Source organism: Equus asinus, chromosome 25 (genome assembly GCF_041296235.1).
Source record: "Equus asinus isolate D_3611 breed Donkey chromosome 25, EquAss-T2T_v2, whole genome shotgun sequence".
NCBI lineage: Eukaryota > Metazoa > Chordata > Mammalia > Perissodactyla > Equidae > Equus > Equus asinus.
The window spans coordinates 15,602,947-15,620,971 of NC_091814.1; the positions used below are offsets into that span (position 1 = coordinate 15,602,947).

Here is an 18,025-nt window from a genome sequence, read left to right on the forward strand (position 1 = left end):
CTGTTTCTTCCTTTATTTAACTCACTGGGGGAACTTGAACAGGTCATCTGTCCCCTTTGAGTTGAGTTTTCTGTAAAATAGGGGGTTTTAACCAGATTGGTATTCTATTCTGGAACCAAAGAAAAGTTCATTTGGTGGCTTTTTTTTTTCTGTCCAGCTTACAATTGTGGAAAATAACTGACAAGATGAGCTCTCAAGTCCCTCCCACTCGCCAGTCCAGGGGGCCATGAAAGACGTGTCCCTCCTTCACCGTGGGCTCCTTCAGACCTGCCCGACCTGCGGCACATCTGGCTCCTCCCTGCTTGTCACAAGGTCTGGGCTCTGCCTGCGCTCACCAGCCTGTGCCAAACACCCCCGGGGCAGCTGAGGCTGGTGCCCACGAAGGCACAGCCTGCCTGACCTAGTCAAACCGGAGTAATAGATAGCAACAATCACAATAATAGCAACAACAATAACAATACCTCCCCTAACTTTAATGGAACCATTATTTATGCCAGCCATGAGATCTAAAGACTCTAACACGTTTAATTCACTTAATCCTCACAACACCCCTCTGAGGGGGGTGTTAGCATGAACCCCACTTTAAATGATCAAGGGGGAGCTGGGAAGAATTTCTCTATACTCAGGACTCAGAAGAGGCGAACTGCATGGAATGGGCTGCCTCAGCATTAGCCTTAAAAAAGCATTTGCCAGCTGAGTGCTCTGATTTTAGTTAGATTGTATCATTAAGATGAATAAAAGTAAACAATTTTGAGAAGACAATAATCCAGACCATGCAATCATGTTGATTTGAGGAAACGTGGATGAGTGCTGACGTAGGTGAAGGAGTCCACAGGACTTGGCCGGAGAGGGGAGCATGGAAGGAGACCCTGAAGCCTGGAAATATGGTTTGAATCAGGGCAAGGAGACCCTCTGCTTCGGAGGATTATAAGGAAGGCCAAGAAATCTGAAGGACGTCTTTTTTCATTAGACTATTTCTCAGCATCTCACGTCCACCTCTTTAGCTACTTCCTGCGTGAGGGGCTATTAAGCTCACTTGGGTGTTGTAAGAGAAGGGGAAATACATGAGCAAGTTGGGACGGTTCCTCTGGGAAGAATGTGCCCAGCCCCCATCCCACAGAAAGGACCAGGTTCATCCTCCCACAGAGTGACATCCATCCCAAGTGGCTGTCCTCTCAGAGCCGCCTCCCCCTCTCTGTGTAGTCAGGAAGGGCTGCTGAGTCCCCCTGGGCCTACTTGACCCTCTAGGAAAACCATTCCTTCCCCTGCTCACATGCCAGGTGGCTTGAGGGTAAGTGATATATGGACAGAGTGAATCCAATCAGATCAGAGACAGTCTTTGAAAAGCACAAAGGGTATAAAAATGTGAGGCTGTTAAAATCTGCCTTGTTGTAAAAGATGTAAAAGACTCTAAAAGCAAAGACACAAGATGAACACCAAAGGTGTAGGGGAAAAAAGTCATTGTGTCTGGCTCCTTCTATGTCGTCTTCCCCTTCCTCCTCCTCCTTTTGTTTCCAGATCAGGAAAACAAGAGACAGCTTGTGTGCTTCCAGTCAACAGCAGTATGTTGTCTCCCCATCTGAAAGGGTGGGCTTCCCTCTAGGCACAGGAGCCAGGCGGGGAGGGCTGCAGAGCTCCACGCTCTGGGTCCATGCTCAGCCCTGCACAGGGAGCAGGCACCGGGCAGCTTGTGTGGACAGTCCCTGCCCTCCAGGAGCTCTGGAAGGACAGGGACATGGACCCTAGAGACGCAGCAGCCATTACAGACAAGCAAGAAGAGCCAGCTCTGACCCCAGACTGGAAGGAGACAGGAACAGAGAAAATGCTGGTGGGATGGGGAACTGTCCAGGAAGGCATCGCAGAGAAGGGGTGATGGAGCAAACTGCTAAGGGCCTTGATTTACTTATTCATTTATTCATCCATTTTTTCAACAAACATCTGTCGCATCTACAGGCTTCCAGACACTGCTGAGGAACTGAGGACACCAAGAGGAATAAAACTGGACAATCTCACACCCAGCGGAGAGAACAGACATGTCTAAAAAAAACTGAGCCCTGAACTCAGGGCTGCGTCAAATTATGACAAGTCAACATGTGGGCAGAGAGGAGGGGCTGGGCATTGACCTGGCTCATGGGTGAGGTTGGGGGCTGCCGGGCAGACAGCATGGGAAGGCACACCAGGGAGAGGGGCTTGTGCAAAGGAAATGAGAAGTCAAACAAGGACCAGCCTGGAGTCTCACCTGGCTGAGGAGGTGGGTGCCCAGGGGAGAGGAAGATGAGGAGAGAGGAAGGCTGGGCCCAGACTCAGAGGGCTGGGAATGCCCAGCTATGGGGTTTGGAGGATGCTGGAGGATGCCAGCAGGAGAGGATCATACTAACCCAAGACAGGAGGAACTTGATGGGGCTGGCAGGGAGAGGACACAGGGTGTTGAGCCAGAATGGAGGGTGAGGACAGGGGTGGCGAGGGGAGTAGCCTCGGAAGGAGCAAGGGTTCCCTCAGTGTTTGAAATGAGGCCATGTCTTAATGATGTTGTACAAAGCCTTCCCAGGAGACAGAGTATTGGTAACATCACTGTGCCCCACCAGCAGGTAGTTGGGACTCAGGTACCCCTTGACCACGGCACACTGGATCAGATTCTGGGCTGCCTCCAGAGCTGCAGCATTTGGTGGCTTTTCTGCAAAACATATTTACTCCATCAATCATTAGGGTTTCAAGGATACTTTCTTAGGGTAGGGACAAGCACCTAGTCCAGTCTCCCTCTGCCCGCCCCCACCACCACCACCACTACCATAGCCAACAAATTCACATAAATGATGGCAACCACCCACAAAGAGAAAACAATCATTGTGTTCCCTGATTCCTCCTTGCAAAGCTTCTTCCAGAAAATTCAAAACTGCTCTGGAAGAGAACTGCAGCACAACGCACCACTTCTCAGTGGGCACCACAAGGCAGACGTGGCACCACTGGGCCATCCAACTGCCTTGCCATTACAGGTAGCGATGCTCCCCCATATTGTTGCCGTGGCTACCAAGGAAGAGGATGCATTTGCCATAAAAGCACCAATGTTTGCAAAAGATTTTGTTCTGTCTTGCTCCATGCTTGCCTTAGGTATGGCTAGAAAGAGAGTTGGAGGTGGGGATGGGGATGGGTGGATTTGGGGAAATGTTCTGCCAAGGAGGGACTCCTGTTGACCTGCATCCTGTACTGAGAGTCCACTTTAAAGCTAAAATGTTTCCCTGACACTGCCAGGCACCACAGCATTGCCTTTTCTCCCATGCTTCCCAGACATTCCACAGGATACTTCATCATGCAGAACCCTCTGCCCCATGCTCACCCCTTACCTACAAAGTTGCCTATGAAGGCAATTCCTAGGGCAATATCATTGTATCCATAGGTGTGAGAGCCTTGGATATGCCAGCCGACTCCTTCATACACACCACCATCCTGGCCCACCAGGAAGCTAGGATTGGAAAATGGAGAAAGTCACTCCTGGAAAGGGAATTGGCTTCATCCACTCCTTGGATCATTAATCTATTCTTTCATGCATTTATTAGTTATTGACTGAACATTTCTGTATGTCAATGTGTGCAGAGACAAAAAACATAACAAGAGCAATTCCTGAACCTAAGAAATGAAGACTTACAGTGACAAACAATATCAGCAACTTCAACCCATTGCAACACAGCCTTTGTCCCCACAACTCCGCTGAATCTGACCCCTCCAAGGTGATCAGGGACTGCCTTGATGCTGGAACAGTGGAAACATTTTTCTTCTGGGTTACAGTGATTCTGTTGCCCACTCTCTTCTTGACATGTTCTCTTCCCTGGGCTTCCGCAAGCCCGCATCCTCCTGATTTTGCTCAACTCTACAGCTCTTCCGCAGGTCCCTCTGCCTTCCAACCTTCCTTTCCTCAAATGTGGTGCTCCTTGGGACTCTGGTCTAGGCCCTTCTCTCTTCTTATTCAACATATTCTCCCTGGACAACCATCCAGTCCCACAGTTTCATTCACTAGCTATAAAAACCAACATGGCTTAAAAACCCCATCTTCTTCTGTAATTTCCTCAGCCAGAAAATTGGGCATCATCCTGAATGCCTCCCTCTCGCTCTCCAGTCCCATCCAATCTTTAGTCATGGTTAATGTACATGTATTTCCTATTTTAAATTCCTCCACATCTCTCCATGCTGACTGCCACTGTGCTACTCCAGGTCACCATCCCCTCCTGTCTGGATTACTGCAATAGCCCCAAGCCCGAGTTTTGCCTCCTTCCAATCCATTCTTAAAATAGCACCCAGAGTGGTTTTGCTAAAATACAAACCCTACCATAAGGCATGACCTTCCATTTGCCTTTCAGATAGAGTCAATCTGTAAGGACCAACCCCATGGTCCTCCGTGATGCGGCTCCTGTCAGCCTCTCCTGCCTTACCTCTTACCATGTCCCTCTTTGAAATCTATTTTTGGATCTGAGTTAAACTTCTTCCAGTTCCTCAAAGATATGTACTTTGTCTGGATCCTGGGGCCTCGTGTATGCTGCTCTCTTACCTGGAACACTCCTTGTCCTTCTTTGCCTGACTAACCCCCGCTCCTTATCCATGTCCCAGTTGGATGCCCCTCCCTCCGGAAGCCCTTCCCTGACGCATTCACTCCCCCAAAGTCTGTTAGAGGCTCATCCTGTGCATATCCTGTTCTTCACCTGTCACAGTACCTAACATTCTGAATTGTCACTGCTTGTTTACTATCTTCTCTCTCTACTCCACAAGGGAAGGAACCGTAACTATCTTACCAAGCACCAGGCACATAGCAGATACCCAATAAATATTGATTAAAAAGTTAGAAAATGGTGAGTGAGTGGGTGCTGTGCTCTGACTGGAGTCCATATCGGAGGTAGAGATAATGCATCATGAGGCTAGAGTGGCAGGGGACGCCATAAAAGGTTTCAAAAGCCAAGGAATAGGGATCGAGCTCCTGAAGAGTGAACGAAAAGGAAAACTAACACTGCCTCAGCTTCTGGAATTTTCCATTTGGAATTTCCAAATTTATAGTCAATTCTCTATTATCTGTGTTAAATAATCATAGCGAGACTGTAAAAATCCTGCAAAGTGCAGCGACAGTTGTCTCCTTTTTGCAAACGTTGCTTTTAAAGTGGGTATTAAGAGAAGAGAGGCAGCCAGCCCAGAAGGAGACATATGCCAAAGCAAATCCACCTGAGACTTTGTGAAATTTGTTGTGATTAAGTCACCGATGAATAATTGAACTTTATAGTGATCTAACCCTAAATCTCTTCTAAGAAAATTCCAAGGCATCTTCTAAGTAGCTTCTGCTCTTCCATTAGCTTAATGTGTTTCTTTATTATAGACCTGGCATTAAAGGAACATTTTTATTTCATTCTCTATCTTCAGATAGACAAGGTATTATTATCCAAATTGCAGGGATAAGGCAAAAGAGCCCAGCGAGGTTAAAACTTCCTGTGTCTGTAAAATGGAGTAAGCAATACCAGAGGTATCACAAGATTCTAGCGTCAGAGAGAGCAAGTTTGGGATGGAGCCAGACTGCAGTAGTGGGTGAGCAGGGCCTGTGTCTCTGAGTGGTTGGAAGGGATTGCATAAAAAAGGCACAGTCCTTTGATGTCCTTCCATGAGGGTCTCATAGTCTTGCTTTTATTACTGTTGCTTTCAATGTTGTTTTTTCAGAGTCTTCCTAACAACTTGCAGAGAATGTGCCCAGGAAAGATAACTGACCCTTAGCTGTGCTCTGAATGATACTCAGTGCATAAAATATGATGTCTTATGTCAAGCACCGGGCACAAAGGAAGGGCTCAGTAAATATTGGTTCCCTCCCACAGCCATCCTTCCTACAGCCCTGAGGAAAAGGAGGGTCATGTTTCCACCGATCCCACTTACTGATACCCGATGTCACAGAAGTTCCGTGTGTCCATGTGGAAGGATTGTATGTCTTGGACTCGAATCTGGCAGTCCATGGAAACATTGCAGGTTGTCCCAGAGGTGTGGATGATGATGACATATTTGGCTGGGAGATTCATTTTAGGGCAGTGTGTCTCTCTGGCTTCCCAAGCTGACCGCGTGATAATGTTGGGGCAAGCTGTGGTGAGGGGAAGAACCAAGGACATGGGAATGTGCCTGTGCCCACATGTGGAGAATCTCACACCTGCAAGCTGGACTACTCTTCAGTCTCCCCAACCTCTGCACCCTTGGCACATCCGAACATGAATTGGGCTGTGGGATTCTGGGAAAGTCTGGATAGGGATTGTCTGGGTCATGCGACTGGAACCAAGGGACAGAGGCAATAATCTATAAGTTCTGATAACAACTATGGAAACAGTGTGTGAGCAGAAGGGAAAGGACTGTTCATCCTACAGAGCATCATTATTTTATTCAAAAAACAAAGTATACCTACATACTTGAATATTCACTGCCCATACATGCAGACATGTCTACTTATGGAACAGGGCCAATATGCAGAAATCAGCTGACTCTCTGAACTCATTGCATGTACATGGAGATAATCTGAAATCTACAAAAACTCTAAAAATGTTAAAGAATTATCATTATTGAAGATAGCACCTGTCCGAAAGCAAGAAAAGCTTCATTTAAAGATTTGCAGTTTTGAAAAGCTTAATAAAAAATATCCTTGAGTCCAAGGAAAGGTCAACTCTAGAAGAAAGTGTTAAACTACTGAAAGTGCTTGTTAATTGTATGGTTTTAGGTTGCTGCTTGTTCACTCCAAAATAGTGTACATTTTTTTATTATCGAACTTCTTGGAATATTCACTCCGATGACAGTATAACCTGTGAACTCAAGTTTGTCTCAGTCTTGTGATCATGTTGCAGGTTGGCTGGTTTTTGCATTTAGAAATGAATGTGTGTGTGTGTGTGTGTGTGTGTATTCATGTAGTATACATAAATATGCATATATGTTTACTCAACCCCATTTCCATGCTTATTTTTCTCCATAGCCTTCATGCCATCTGGCATCATATATATTTCATGTATTGATTTCTTCATTTTCTTTCTTCACTGAAACGTGCAGTTTTGTCTGTTTTATTTGTAGCTGTATCCTCAGTACTGAGAAGAGTTCCTAGTATTCAGTAAATATATGTTAATTGGGTGAAAATGTGTGTACGTATATGTTTATGTCAAGAATGGTTCCATGGCTATAGCATTCTAGTGGGAAGGAGAGGAGGTCAGGAAGCTATCTTCTCAGAATTTTCCAGATCACATAGTTATGATAGGCAGGAGATATATGTTCTTGGTCCAAGAAGCCAGTGAACACCAACATGAAAGAACACCTTCTCGTGTGGTTGGTGGTAACTGGGAGGAGGGTGAGGTGGGATCGAGGGTCTCACCTTTCCTGGGCATCACTGGCTGTTGAGTGGCCAGGCAGATCTCTTCTTTCAAGAGAAGTGGCTGAATATACCTGGGTGACAGGTAGCCCCTCTGGATGGCGTAGGAGATCAGGCCCTCTGCAGCTGATAAGGCAGCAAGGCTAGGACTGCTGCCTGAAAGACGACAACACGGAACACAGAACTGTCAGCAAGAAACTCCAATCAGGTCTAGATGTGAAGGGAGGATGAGATGAATACCTGAGCCTGAATAACTGATGGATGGGAAGAGAGGAAATGGGCCCAGTAGCCAGAACAGAGGGCCTACGAGGCAAGGAATAACTTGGACAGAGCTCTCGGAAGCCAAGGTTGGGCACCCCTTCTGAGTACCAAACTAAGACTTTATTTATCTGTTCCATCTCTAGGTGGAAGAGCTTGGAAGTAGTAAAAGCTACATGCAAAGGAGGCCCACCTGACCAAGTCACGTATGCCCTAGCATGGAGAAAAGGGTAACAGTATTTACTTAGTAGCTCCCACAATCAGGCATGTGGCAAGTGCTCTTTACATTCATTAACTCATATAATTCTCACAGAAAACCTCTGAGATAAATGCTATCACCAACTCGAGTTGGTAAATAACGATCCTTGCAGGTTCCAGTTATTAATCTATTAGCTCTCAATGCTGTGCCTGCTCTGTGCTCTCCTTTTTTTCCCTTGGGACTAGAAATCTGGAAACTACATTTCCCAGACTTCCTTGCCTGCTGGTTTCTGGTTGGGCTCTACCAATGGGACATGTTGGAGGAAGAGAGAAGCCACGCTTTTCTGCCTCTGCCAGCCACAGCCTCAGAGTCACACAACTTCAGACTCCAGAAGTGATGACAACGACTGTGAGCTCAGTGTCAGTCGTGGCTTCAGCAGTCTCACAGGAGTGCAGACCAGAAAGGAGGAAGAGGACAAAGAGAATGCTATGTCCTAGAATCCAAGGGAGAAAAGAACTTCAAGAGAGGGACAATTGCAAGAGAGGACAAGTATGATGTAGGCTGAAAAGATGAGTGTTGAGATGAGGGAGTGGAAGAAGAGAGTGTAGACAACTCTCTGGCAGAGGGGCAGAGGGGATGACTGTTACCTAACTTATTCCCAAAGAAGGCAAGGCCCAGGGAGACGTTGTTGTAGCCTGGGGTGTGCACGCCTTGGACGTTCCAGCCGACACCTTCATACACTCTGCCATCATCCCCAACCAGGAAGCTATGGGGCAGGGAAATATGGACTCAATGGCAAATCCCTGTAACAAAAGCTTTCACCCTCCTCAGAAGGGAAACGGTTCTAGAGGCTCATAAACATGTACTATGCTTCAATGATGTAACAGTTGGAGGGAGGGGGAATAACTCATTTTGGACTTTCAAGAGATGTGGGAATATACTTTAGATTTTCTTGTGACTTAGCTTACATGTGTTTCCCAGAACCTCACTTTAAAAATACTCATTTGGTTCAAAGTGGGATTTGAATGCATGACTCTCAAGGGCCTGAGGACAGTAATTCATCATTTTTCAAGGGCATGAGTATTCATTCATCATTTTTAAATTATGGGACCAAGCACGTGAACATTTAAAACAATCAATCTGAATTCAGGAATTCCTCTTATTGATTTTTCTTCAGTTTCTCCTTAGGAATTCCCATAAGTCCTTCTTTATCACAGAAATTTGTTTAGAATGTTCCTTTTTTCATTTTATTTTTTAAAACAAATGTATCTATTCTTTTGTTCTACCTCCTCCTTTCTTTCTGCCTCTTTATTTTCTTTCTCATCCTCCACTTTCTAATCAGTCTTCAGAATTGATGTTTTCACAACTCTTGCCATATTCAGCTTTTATCAGACTATGAGTTTCTACAGCAAACTGAACACAGGAAGAACATTTCCCTGAGGTCGCCCAAATCCCCTGAATTGAGTCACGTCAACTTTGCCCCGTGTGCCCACATTGGCCTGAGGATGAAGTGGGGGCCTCAGCATGTCCACCGTGTTCCTGGCTCCACTGCCATTACTTTCAGCAGGTTCCTTTGTCACTCTGCAGTCACCTTTGGTTAGTCCAATGTGAATAGTCCCTTGGCTACAGTCAGCTGCATTGTACAAACTAGAGACTGTTAAATTGTCACTGCAGAAACCTGATTTAGAGACACAGTGGCTAAAATCCCTTAGAAATACTGTGGCTGAAGTAGGCAACACAGCAGTGACAGCAGCGGGACAATAGAGGCACAAGTGGCAGGGACAGCAACTGAGCTGTGGCGAGTACAGACCGCTTCCACACAGTGTGGATGGTCAGCAGCTGAGCTGTGGCGAGTACAGACCGCTTCCACACAGTGTGGACGGACAGCAGCTGAGCTGTGGCGAGTACAGACCGCATCCACACAGTGTGGACGGACAGCAGCTGAGCTGTGGTGAGTACAGACCGCATCCACACAGTGTGGACGGACAGCAACTGAGCTGTGGCGAGTACAGACCGCTTCCACACAGTGTGGACGGACAGCAGCTGAGCTGTGGCGAGTACAGACCGCATCCACACAGTGTGGACGGACAGCAGCTGAGCTGTGGTGAGTACAGACCGCATCCACACAGTGTGGACAGACAGCAGCTGAGCTGTGGTGAGTGCAGACCGCATCCAGAGTGTGGACAGAAAGGCCTCTGACCCCGGCCCCTGGGGCTCTGGTGGCTACAATGGAAACCTAGAGCTGTTCTTACTTATTTGCAGCTAATAAATAAATAAGAAGACATGGGTTATCCTTTCCAAAATGCATAAATCAGAAATCATTTATATTTGTCTTTAGAATTCAGGGAAGAAAGCCTCATTCCCACTCTCTTTCTCTCTCCATATGTATATATCTCCTTATTCTTGAGGAGAAAAGAAGAGGTTCTGGGCCTCCACTGGTAATCCTCAAAGTGGATACTCAGCACTCAATATAAGGATCCCCATGCCTCACACTGTGTTAACACGGGCACTCCTCCCTCCAAACCCAATGTCACTGCTCCTGTAGGATCGGGGTCTCACTCCTGGTGGCCCTTCAGGGTAGCCAGTGGGAGACCGCTCCTCAGGGAGAAAGGCCTGCCTGTGTGAGAAGTGGAACAAGTGCTGGGCTAGCTGGCAGTCTGGGAACAGTTCTGGATCCACAATCCCTAGACGTGTGACTTTGAGCAAATTCTCTAACCTCCCCAGACCGTGGCCTTCTCACCTGAGAATCAGTGGTGGTACCAGTTCTCCTGCCCATCCCTCAGAGCGGCCAGGAGGGCCTACTTGGGCAATACCTGTAAAGACCTTTGTAAACTGTAAAGTTCTGCAAACTCCAAGGCGGCGGCTCCCTTTACATTATTACACGACTTCCCCTGCTTCTTCCCAGGAGCTCCCAGCGTCCAAGACCACATATGAATAAATGCTCTGAGCCGTCACTCCTAATGACCCCTGGAGGATTTTGGATTTTGCTTGTTTGTTTCAATATTTTTATTCATTATAAAGCAACGTGAATGGGAAAGTGGGAAAAACAGAGAAGGGGAAGTGGAGGCCCCCTCAGAGGGGTACCTTGAATGTGGGCTCTGAGAACCTGTCCAACCTCTTACTTGTAGGCCACGTCGCACCAGCCTTTGGTGTAGACAGAATGGGACTGAAGGCCCCGCAGTCTCTGGCTGCAGACGTTCTGCTCCTGGCACTCCATCCCCATGAGCTGGTCCGTGATGACGAAGGCCACAGGCAGGGTCAGCTGGGCCCTGCAGGTCAGAGATCTCGCGCTCCACTCCTTGCGGGAGACAATGGTTGGAGCACCTGCAGGGTGCACCACAGGATGGCGTGCTCCAGGGCCTACCCATTTCCTCCAGCAGGCGGCAGGCGGCAGGCGGCCAGCGGTCCACCCTGCCCTGAGTCCTCTCACTCCAGGGCCCCGCCTGCTTCACTGTGATGGGAGAGGTATCTGGAGGAGGCCTTGACCCCGACAGCCTCCCCTTTGCATCTCCACATCCCATTTAGGCCAAAAGAATCCCCACATAGATTCTGCATTCAGCCTCAGAAGTCAAGTTGCTTTGCTCTCCAAACACTTCCTCTTCATATTCCCTAGAGGACAAATCCCACCCACAACCCTCTCTGGCCTGCTTTATGCTCCCCACCTCCAGAAAGCAGCCCCAGCAACACCCACACCCAACCCTGGTGGTTCTGATATGACTTCCCTTGAAGTAGCTCAGCATGGATGCCTCAGGATGCATTTTCTTCACAGGCATTTGCCCCAGGTCTCTGACTGTGTCTTTCATCTGTCCCGTCCCTCAGAACAGTGACTCTGAGAAAACGTCTGCTACTCTCCTCAAATCAGGGGCTCCCTGGTTCCAGAGACCATGGGAAGTTCCATGAAGGTTGGGTACATATATCTCTCTTTCAGATGAAAACTCACGGTGGGCAGGGCTGTGAAAGCCCCACACAGAACCCCAGGACCCCAGAGGGCTCCCTCACTATCCTTATCTTGGGAGCTCCCAGGAGCCCCCTGAGGGATTAGAGTGTCTCCACCCTCCTACAGAGAACTGGGGACTGGGGGCCTTGTCTTTTCTCCCTGGATTTTCCCTCCTTCCCGGAACCCACCTTTGCCTAAGGACTCAGGACAATCCATGGAAGTAGTATGCAGAGGCCTTCTTGGGATTCTACCCAACCCCACCCACCCAGTCCAGTCATAAAGAAGTCCTGAGAAAAACCTGGCCACCTAGGAAGCCCCAGCCAATCCCTAAACTGCTTCACTACCGCGGCCCTTGAGAATGAGCTGTGAGATGCCAACAAACAGGTCCAGAAGCCCGTCTGGTAGTCCTTTGGCCTGAGTTTCATTCCAGCAGAACTGGGTGGAATCCTCTATAGAGGAACACTGCACTTGGGGCTGGTCCTCAGAGAATACCTGGACCAGCTCAGAGGAACGGGCTCAACATCCCCACTGCACAGACCACAGCCTCTTGGGTTCCCCAAGTCCCCCGACTTTCTCTAGGAAACAATGCAGAGGAGAACCACACATGTTTCTGGCCTCACTCTGCCTCTCTGCCTCTCCCGTCTGCCCCAGTGAGGCTCCGTGCTCGCCCACCTCCTCCAGTCCTCCCTCCATGCCAGGTACACTGCAGTCTCTCCTGCCTCCTTATCTGAGCAGCTCTGCCTTTCCAGGTTCATCTGCATGCCTATTAATAGATCAGAGTGCCACATACCAAGACGGTCATCATCATTTTGAGCTAACATGTATAGATTAAGCACCTATCGATGCAAAAGAGGCTCTTGAAATATAGAAACTTGTAGACTATTGTGACTGCCTTCACAAAGCAGATTTTCTAGACAGGATTAATTGAGGATTATTCGCCACGAGCATGCCTAACCCCCTCTGCCTGCTCAACACCAGAGGTCATGGGAGCAATAACCACTAGAATGAGCAAAGTCACCAATGTCACCTCCCACAGGCCAGCTCTGTAGTTTATAAAACATTTTCAAGGGCATTAACAATTGTGGCTTAAAACAAGGTTATGAGATAAACAAAGCAAATTAACTACTCCTTCTAAACAGATGAGAAACTGAGGCCCAGGGAAGTTAAGTTACTCGTCTAAGATAATACAGGTTTTAAGCAGTGGACTTGAGTTCCAACCCAGGCTGTCTGACCCCAGAGCCATGTTCATAGCCACTATACACTGTGGCCTCTGCAAAGCTGTCAGATGACCTTGGACAAGTCACTGCCACATATGGCTTATTTCTCATTCTGTAAGACCAGGTCATTTAGGGTCTCCACCATGGTTATGAGATTCTACTCTTAAGTGAAATCATCAGGAGCAGACACATGACCACAACAGTGAGGCCAAGATATGCTGGGCAGGCTGGAGAGACTGGAGAGGATGGCAGCCCATCTCATCAGGGGAGAGGGGACCTGAGCTGGGCTCTGAAGTGGGACATAGGACTGACAGGGAGGAGCGATGAGCCTGGAGAGAATGATTTACAAATGAAACCAGGCTAGGGATAATGCCAAAAGCATTTCTGACCAATGAAGGAAAACTCACCGCAGGCCCCAAGACCCAGAGTGGAGAAGACAAGAAGCCATCGCAGCATCCTCTTGTGGTCCCAGGACACTGACAGGGAAAGTGTGAACCTCGGCCCTGGGAGAGACACTGACAGTTAACCAGACGGTGCTCACTCTTCAAAGGGCACCTACCCCACTGAATGCTGCGGCTATCTGCCTCCCCACCAAACTGTGGAGCTCCTTAGGGCCAGCACCTTGTGAGCCTTCTCAGGGTCCCCAGCACAGGGCCTGACCCTTGGCAGGTGCTCAATAAAGGTGAGGGTGCCAACACCTCTGTCTAGCCACCACCCTCCCAAACTCCTGCTACCCTGAGAGCTCCTGGTCCCTCACAAGAGCCCAGTGCCTCACCTTAGGCCTTCCAATGTAGATAATGTTGACAATGCTTAAAATCCTTGAGTAGCTGTTATGAATAAGCTCTATGTAGATATTTTCACACCTAGTGCTGCAATTTTATATTTAATCCTTAGAAAATTCCTATAACCCCTTAGATATTCGTAACCCCAAATTTATAGGTGAGAACACTGAGGCTCAGAAGGAGTGAACTACAAATATAGGCAGGAGTGGGCTTCATCCCCACCACTGTTTGAGAGTCAGAGATGTATTAAGTATCCAGTTTGACCATACACCCTGAAAAGATGCCTGACAGATGCTCAACTACCTTCTTCTTGAGTGAGAATAATAGCAACATCAGCAGTTACCACTTACTGATTTTATCCTACGTTCCAAGTATTTGCTGAGGACTCCACAGATATGTCGTTAAGAATCCTCACAATGACCTAGGAGACCCACAAATATCATCAGGAAACTGGGTTTCACAGACTTTAAGTTACTCAACCAGGAGGGGCAGATGAGGATTCATACTCAGGTCTGTCTGACTCCAGGGCCTCTGCCTGGAACTTCTCCACCAGCTGCTTGAGTTTCTGATGGAGGAGATTCTCAAGGTGGGCCCAAGAGGTTAGGCTCCAGGGTCAATGGTCCTTTCCAGCTGCAGGGACCTCTTCTGCTCTCTCAGGCAGAAATGAATTGCTTGCTCGTACTCAATCAAAATGAAATATCAACTCCCTGAGATGTCAATCAAAACAACAACTTTTCTCCCAATAATCCTACTGAGAAACTATAGGAGGTTTGAGATACAATGGGGGAAATCATGGCCCTCCAGAGTTTTTGTATTATAATCAGTAGTCCCTAGATGGAAAATGTTTAGAACCACAATTTGAGATTTGAGCATGTAGGAGGTTCCTGGATCAGGACAAGCAATTTCTTAGCAAATAACACCCAGGATTCCATTCATTTGGGGAAACTGTGCAGTGAAGATGAAATGAGCCCATCACAGAGGACAGCAGGCACCTAATAAGCATGTGGGAATGTGTTCAGCCTCCCTTATTGGCCAAATGAAAGGCAAGGATTAACTTATCCAAGATGGAAGCCCTGTAGGCTGGCCTCCCAGGAAAAGAGGTGGCCTTCTGCAAAGCTACCTAGAAACCAGCAATCAGTTCTGGTCAACAGAAAGTTTGGACGTTGGTCGTTTGATCACAGTGCTTCCTCAAACAGGAATGTGTATGTGGTGAAAGCAATCCTGAGCTTGTCACATCATACAGCTGAAATTACAAGGCTTGAACCCAGCCTCCGATCATGCCAGGGCAGGGACTGGTGGTGTCTCCCACCCCACCTCCAATGCAAAACACTGAGCTGGCAGGATAGGCTGGAGCCAAGAATCAGCCTCCTTGGCTCACATTACTATGCATTCTGTATAGTTAAAGATGAAATACTAAAACAGGAGACAAGGGAGACATAGTAGATAGGGGTCCAGGGCTAGACAGAAAGGGAAGAAATTGGGTAGAATTAACCCTAGGACCTTGACCTTGGCAAGGAAGACTCAAGAGTGGTAGAACCAAAGTCATTTAGGAGAATTTAGAACAGAGAAATTTTCTTATTCGGTAGAAGAAGAGAACCATGTTAACATTTTAACCTGATAGAGTCCTGTCCCTTCCATGGGAGAGGGCTTCTCAAGAAGAAAAACTCACACTCACCCTCAGAAGTACCTGTGGGTCCCATGTTGTCCCAGACCCAAAAGTCAGGGTGCAGGCGGCTCACCCCTCATTAGCTGGCAGTTCCTCCCTTCCAGACTTGGCCCTGGCCCTGCCCTTCTCCAGCTGCAGCCTCCTCTGGCCTTCACTCTCCCACGCACTGGAGGCCGCTCCCTCCTTGGGAAGGAGCTCTGGGGCTCTGGTTTTCCAGAGAGAAGGGGAAAGCCCAGGATCCCTAACGAAAGGTGGAGAGGAGGAGGAGGAGGATAGAGTTCTGAGTCTCTGAGCCGGCTCTATCCACAGCGCCAAGAGGAACTTGGTGAGACCAGACTTAGGCTGAGAGCAAGGGACTCGCCCTGTGAATAAGCCCAGGTACCTCCTCCCTGGGAAAGGACGAGATTGCCCAATGCTCCCTGAGCTCCTTCCTCGTCCCCAGCCCTCTGGAAGCCCGGCCAACCTGGAGGTGCCTGAGGGACCTGGGGTAGTGTCCCAACATCTGGAGACTTGCTCCCTGTGGAGACAGATCTGCTCTAGGAGTGCGAAGGCTGGGGGTGGAGGTCACTCACCAACGCCCTGCCCCACACGTCCCCTTCCACCTGGGTCACCAGCAGGGGCAGGATGGAGGCAGAGCAAGAGAAAGGGACATTCCAGGAGGCAGCACACAGTGTGTCGTCATCACTAGAACTTATTCTGACCCTGTAGCCAGCTGGCCCATTCATCCACCACCCACAGCTCAGCATCAAACTGTCTGAAACAAACACCACAAGAAGCATTCTGCAAACCAAGGCTCTCCACCTCTTCACCCACTCCTGACAGTGGCCTCAGTCTTCAGCTCTGGTCTACCGGAATCCCTATACCTTTTCTGAGGGGGTTAATATAAAGACTTTCCAGTCATGGTCTGCCAAGGGTACCTGAGTTGCAGCCCCATGAAATGGGCACGTGCACACCAGAGGTCCTGAAAAGCATGCTGCCTGCATGAGAGGCTACTTGAATACTGCTGTGTTCTACACACTGACAGGCCCCAACCACACTTCAGGGACGAGATCCGGGAGGAGCCCTCTTGGAACCTAGAGTTTCATATGCCTGTTGGCATCTGAAGGAGACATGTTTAATGAGCTCCATCCTCCATAAAGGTGGGGGATCTTGGGTGAAGGCCTCAGAGAGAGACATCTAGCAAAAGGACCAGGAATTACAGCTGGTGACAATGACAGAAACTACCTTACAAGTTTTCCTAAATCTTGGCAACATCCTCAAGTCTGAAATTTTTGTTTATGACTCCAGATGTTTCCCCATTGTGACTAGTAGAAAAATCCTTAAAATGAGAATGGTTTGTGAGCTCATCTTTGGAACAGTCAGTTAGGGAGAGCTGAGGAGACTTCTCACTCTGACGCCCAGACTTGTAAAAGAAGAAATCCAAGTGATAAAGGGAGTGGTGGCAGCCCCAAAGGGGAAAGGAAACTAGGTGAAGCCCTGTGATCCCTGACTAGAGATTAAAGGACACCTGGGAATTAACTGGTGGAAAGTCTGAGGCAAGGCCACTGATAGTCCATTTGGTATTGTTGTGAGAATCAGAAAAGGTCCTCCTTCCATAGTTAAGAATTGTAGTTAATATGTTATTTATTTCTTAATAAAAACAATTATGATAGGTAGTCACCTTGTATAAATCATGTAAATAAAATTATTAGACATAAAATAGCACTTTAAACTTTTAACTATAAAAATTAAGAACTCAAAGTCATTGAGGTAATAATTTGTTATGTAGTTTACTTTCATAGAAACAACCTTTATGCTAATTTTGACGCTTATTTGATCCAGTATCTCATTTTCTTAAAGATGAGAGACTGATTACCATCTAGTCTTTCTTGGGCCATTTTAAACACATTTTAATTTGGGAAGTGATATTCTCCACTAGTGAGTGATATACAAGTTAAATACATCTTGAAAGCTACAAAAGTATTCATAAAGATGTCTAGTATATTTTTGCTGCAAATGTGCTTCAACTTCAACAGGATTCACACTAGACAGAAAAGAACAGTCTCCTCTCTCTAATACAAGGATGTCTAATCAATTTCACTTTCCTTACTATGTTCATCAATTTATTTCAATTGTAAAATTTTACCTGGTTATAATAGTGCAAGTTCATCATAGTTTTTCAAACTTTATATGAAATCTACATACTAAAAAGGCAATAATTTTCTATCCATATTGTAGAATGTTCTTGTAAAAAGGACACTGCATATCCATTTTATTAAAAAGTTTGAAATATTAGGTTGACTCATAGATGGGTTGATATGAGTCTCACAAGTGAAGTGGGTCTTCTTCCTTTTTTCTAATATTTTCTACACTGGAGAAGTTATTGTCAAAGTCAAGGGATTCCTAATTTGTTGGCATCATTAATACATTTCATAAGCATTTTTGCCTCCTTTTAAAATAATTTCTTTAAGTTCTCTACTTTCAAGGACATTAAAAACACTGAATTGTGATTCCTACGTAATTTTGCTCATAAAAATAATTTTATTAAATACATTATGCCAAGTTAGTATTGAGCAAATGAATTTAAAAATGGTTATTATAAAATATCTAACTTATGTTGAGGTCTGGAA

The 18,025-nt window shown here is 47.0% G+C and overlaps 1 protein-coding gene across 7 annotated transcripts; it reads right to left on the reverse strand.

Annotated features, from left to right (window-relative positions):
- Window positions 1-1,895: 1,895 nt before the first annotated feature.
- PGLYRP3 (peptidoglycan recognition protein 3) lies at window positions 1,896-15,786 on the reverse strand. 7 transcript variants are annotated; one of them, XM_070497592.1, is made up of 9 exons: window positions 15,426-15,734; window positions 14,101-14,171; window positions 13,376-13,471; window positions 10,937-11,083; window positions 8,462-8,580; window positions 7,361-7,513; window positions 5,899-6,097; window positions 3,342-3,460; window positions 1,897-2,674 (listed from the first exon to the last, which is right to left on the reverse strand). In XM_070497592.1, the coding sequence occupies exons 3-9, from the start codon at window positions 13,414-13,416 to the stop codon at window positions 2,496-2,498; spliced, it is 957 nt and encodes a 318-aa protein (XP_070353693.1). In that variant the 5' UTR covers window positions 13,417-13,471; window positions 14,101-14,171; window positions 15,426-15,734; the 3' UTR covers window positions 1,897-2,495. The 7 variants fall into 7 exon arrangements, with proteins under 7 accessions (XP_014720479.1, XP_070353693.1, XP_070353691.1 ...); XM_070497590.1 differs by having other exon boundaries at window positions 5,905-6,097; window positions 10,937-11,138; window positions 15,426-15,558; XM_014864994.3 differs by having other exon boundaries at window positions 10,937-11,138; window positions 15,426-15,558.
- Window positions 15,787-18,025: the final 2,239 nt, after the last annotated feature.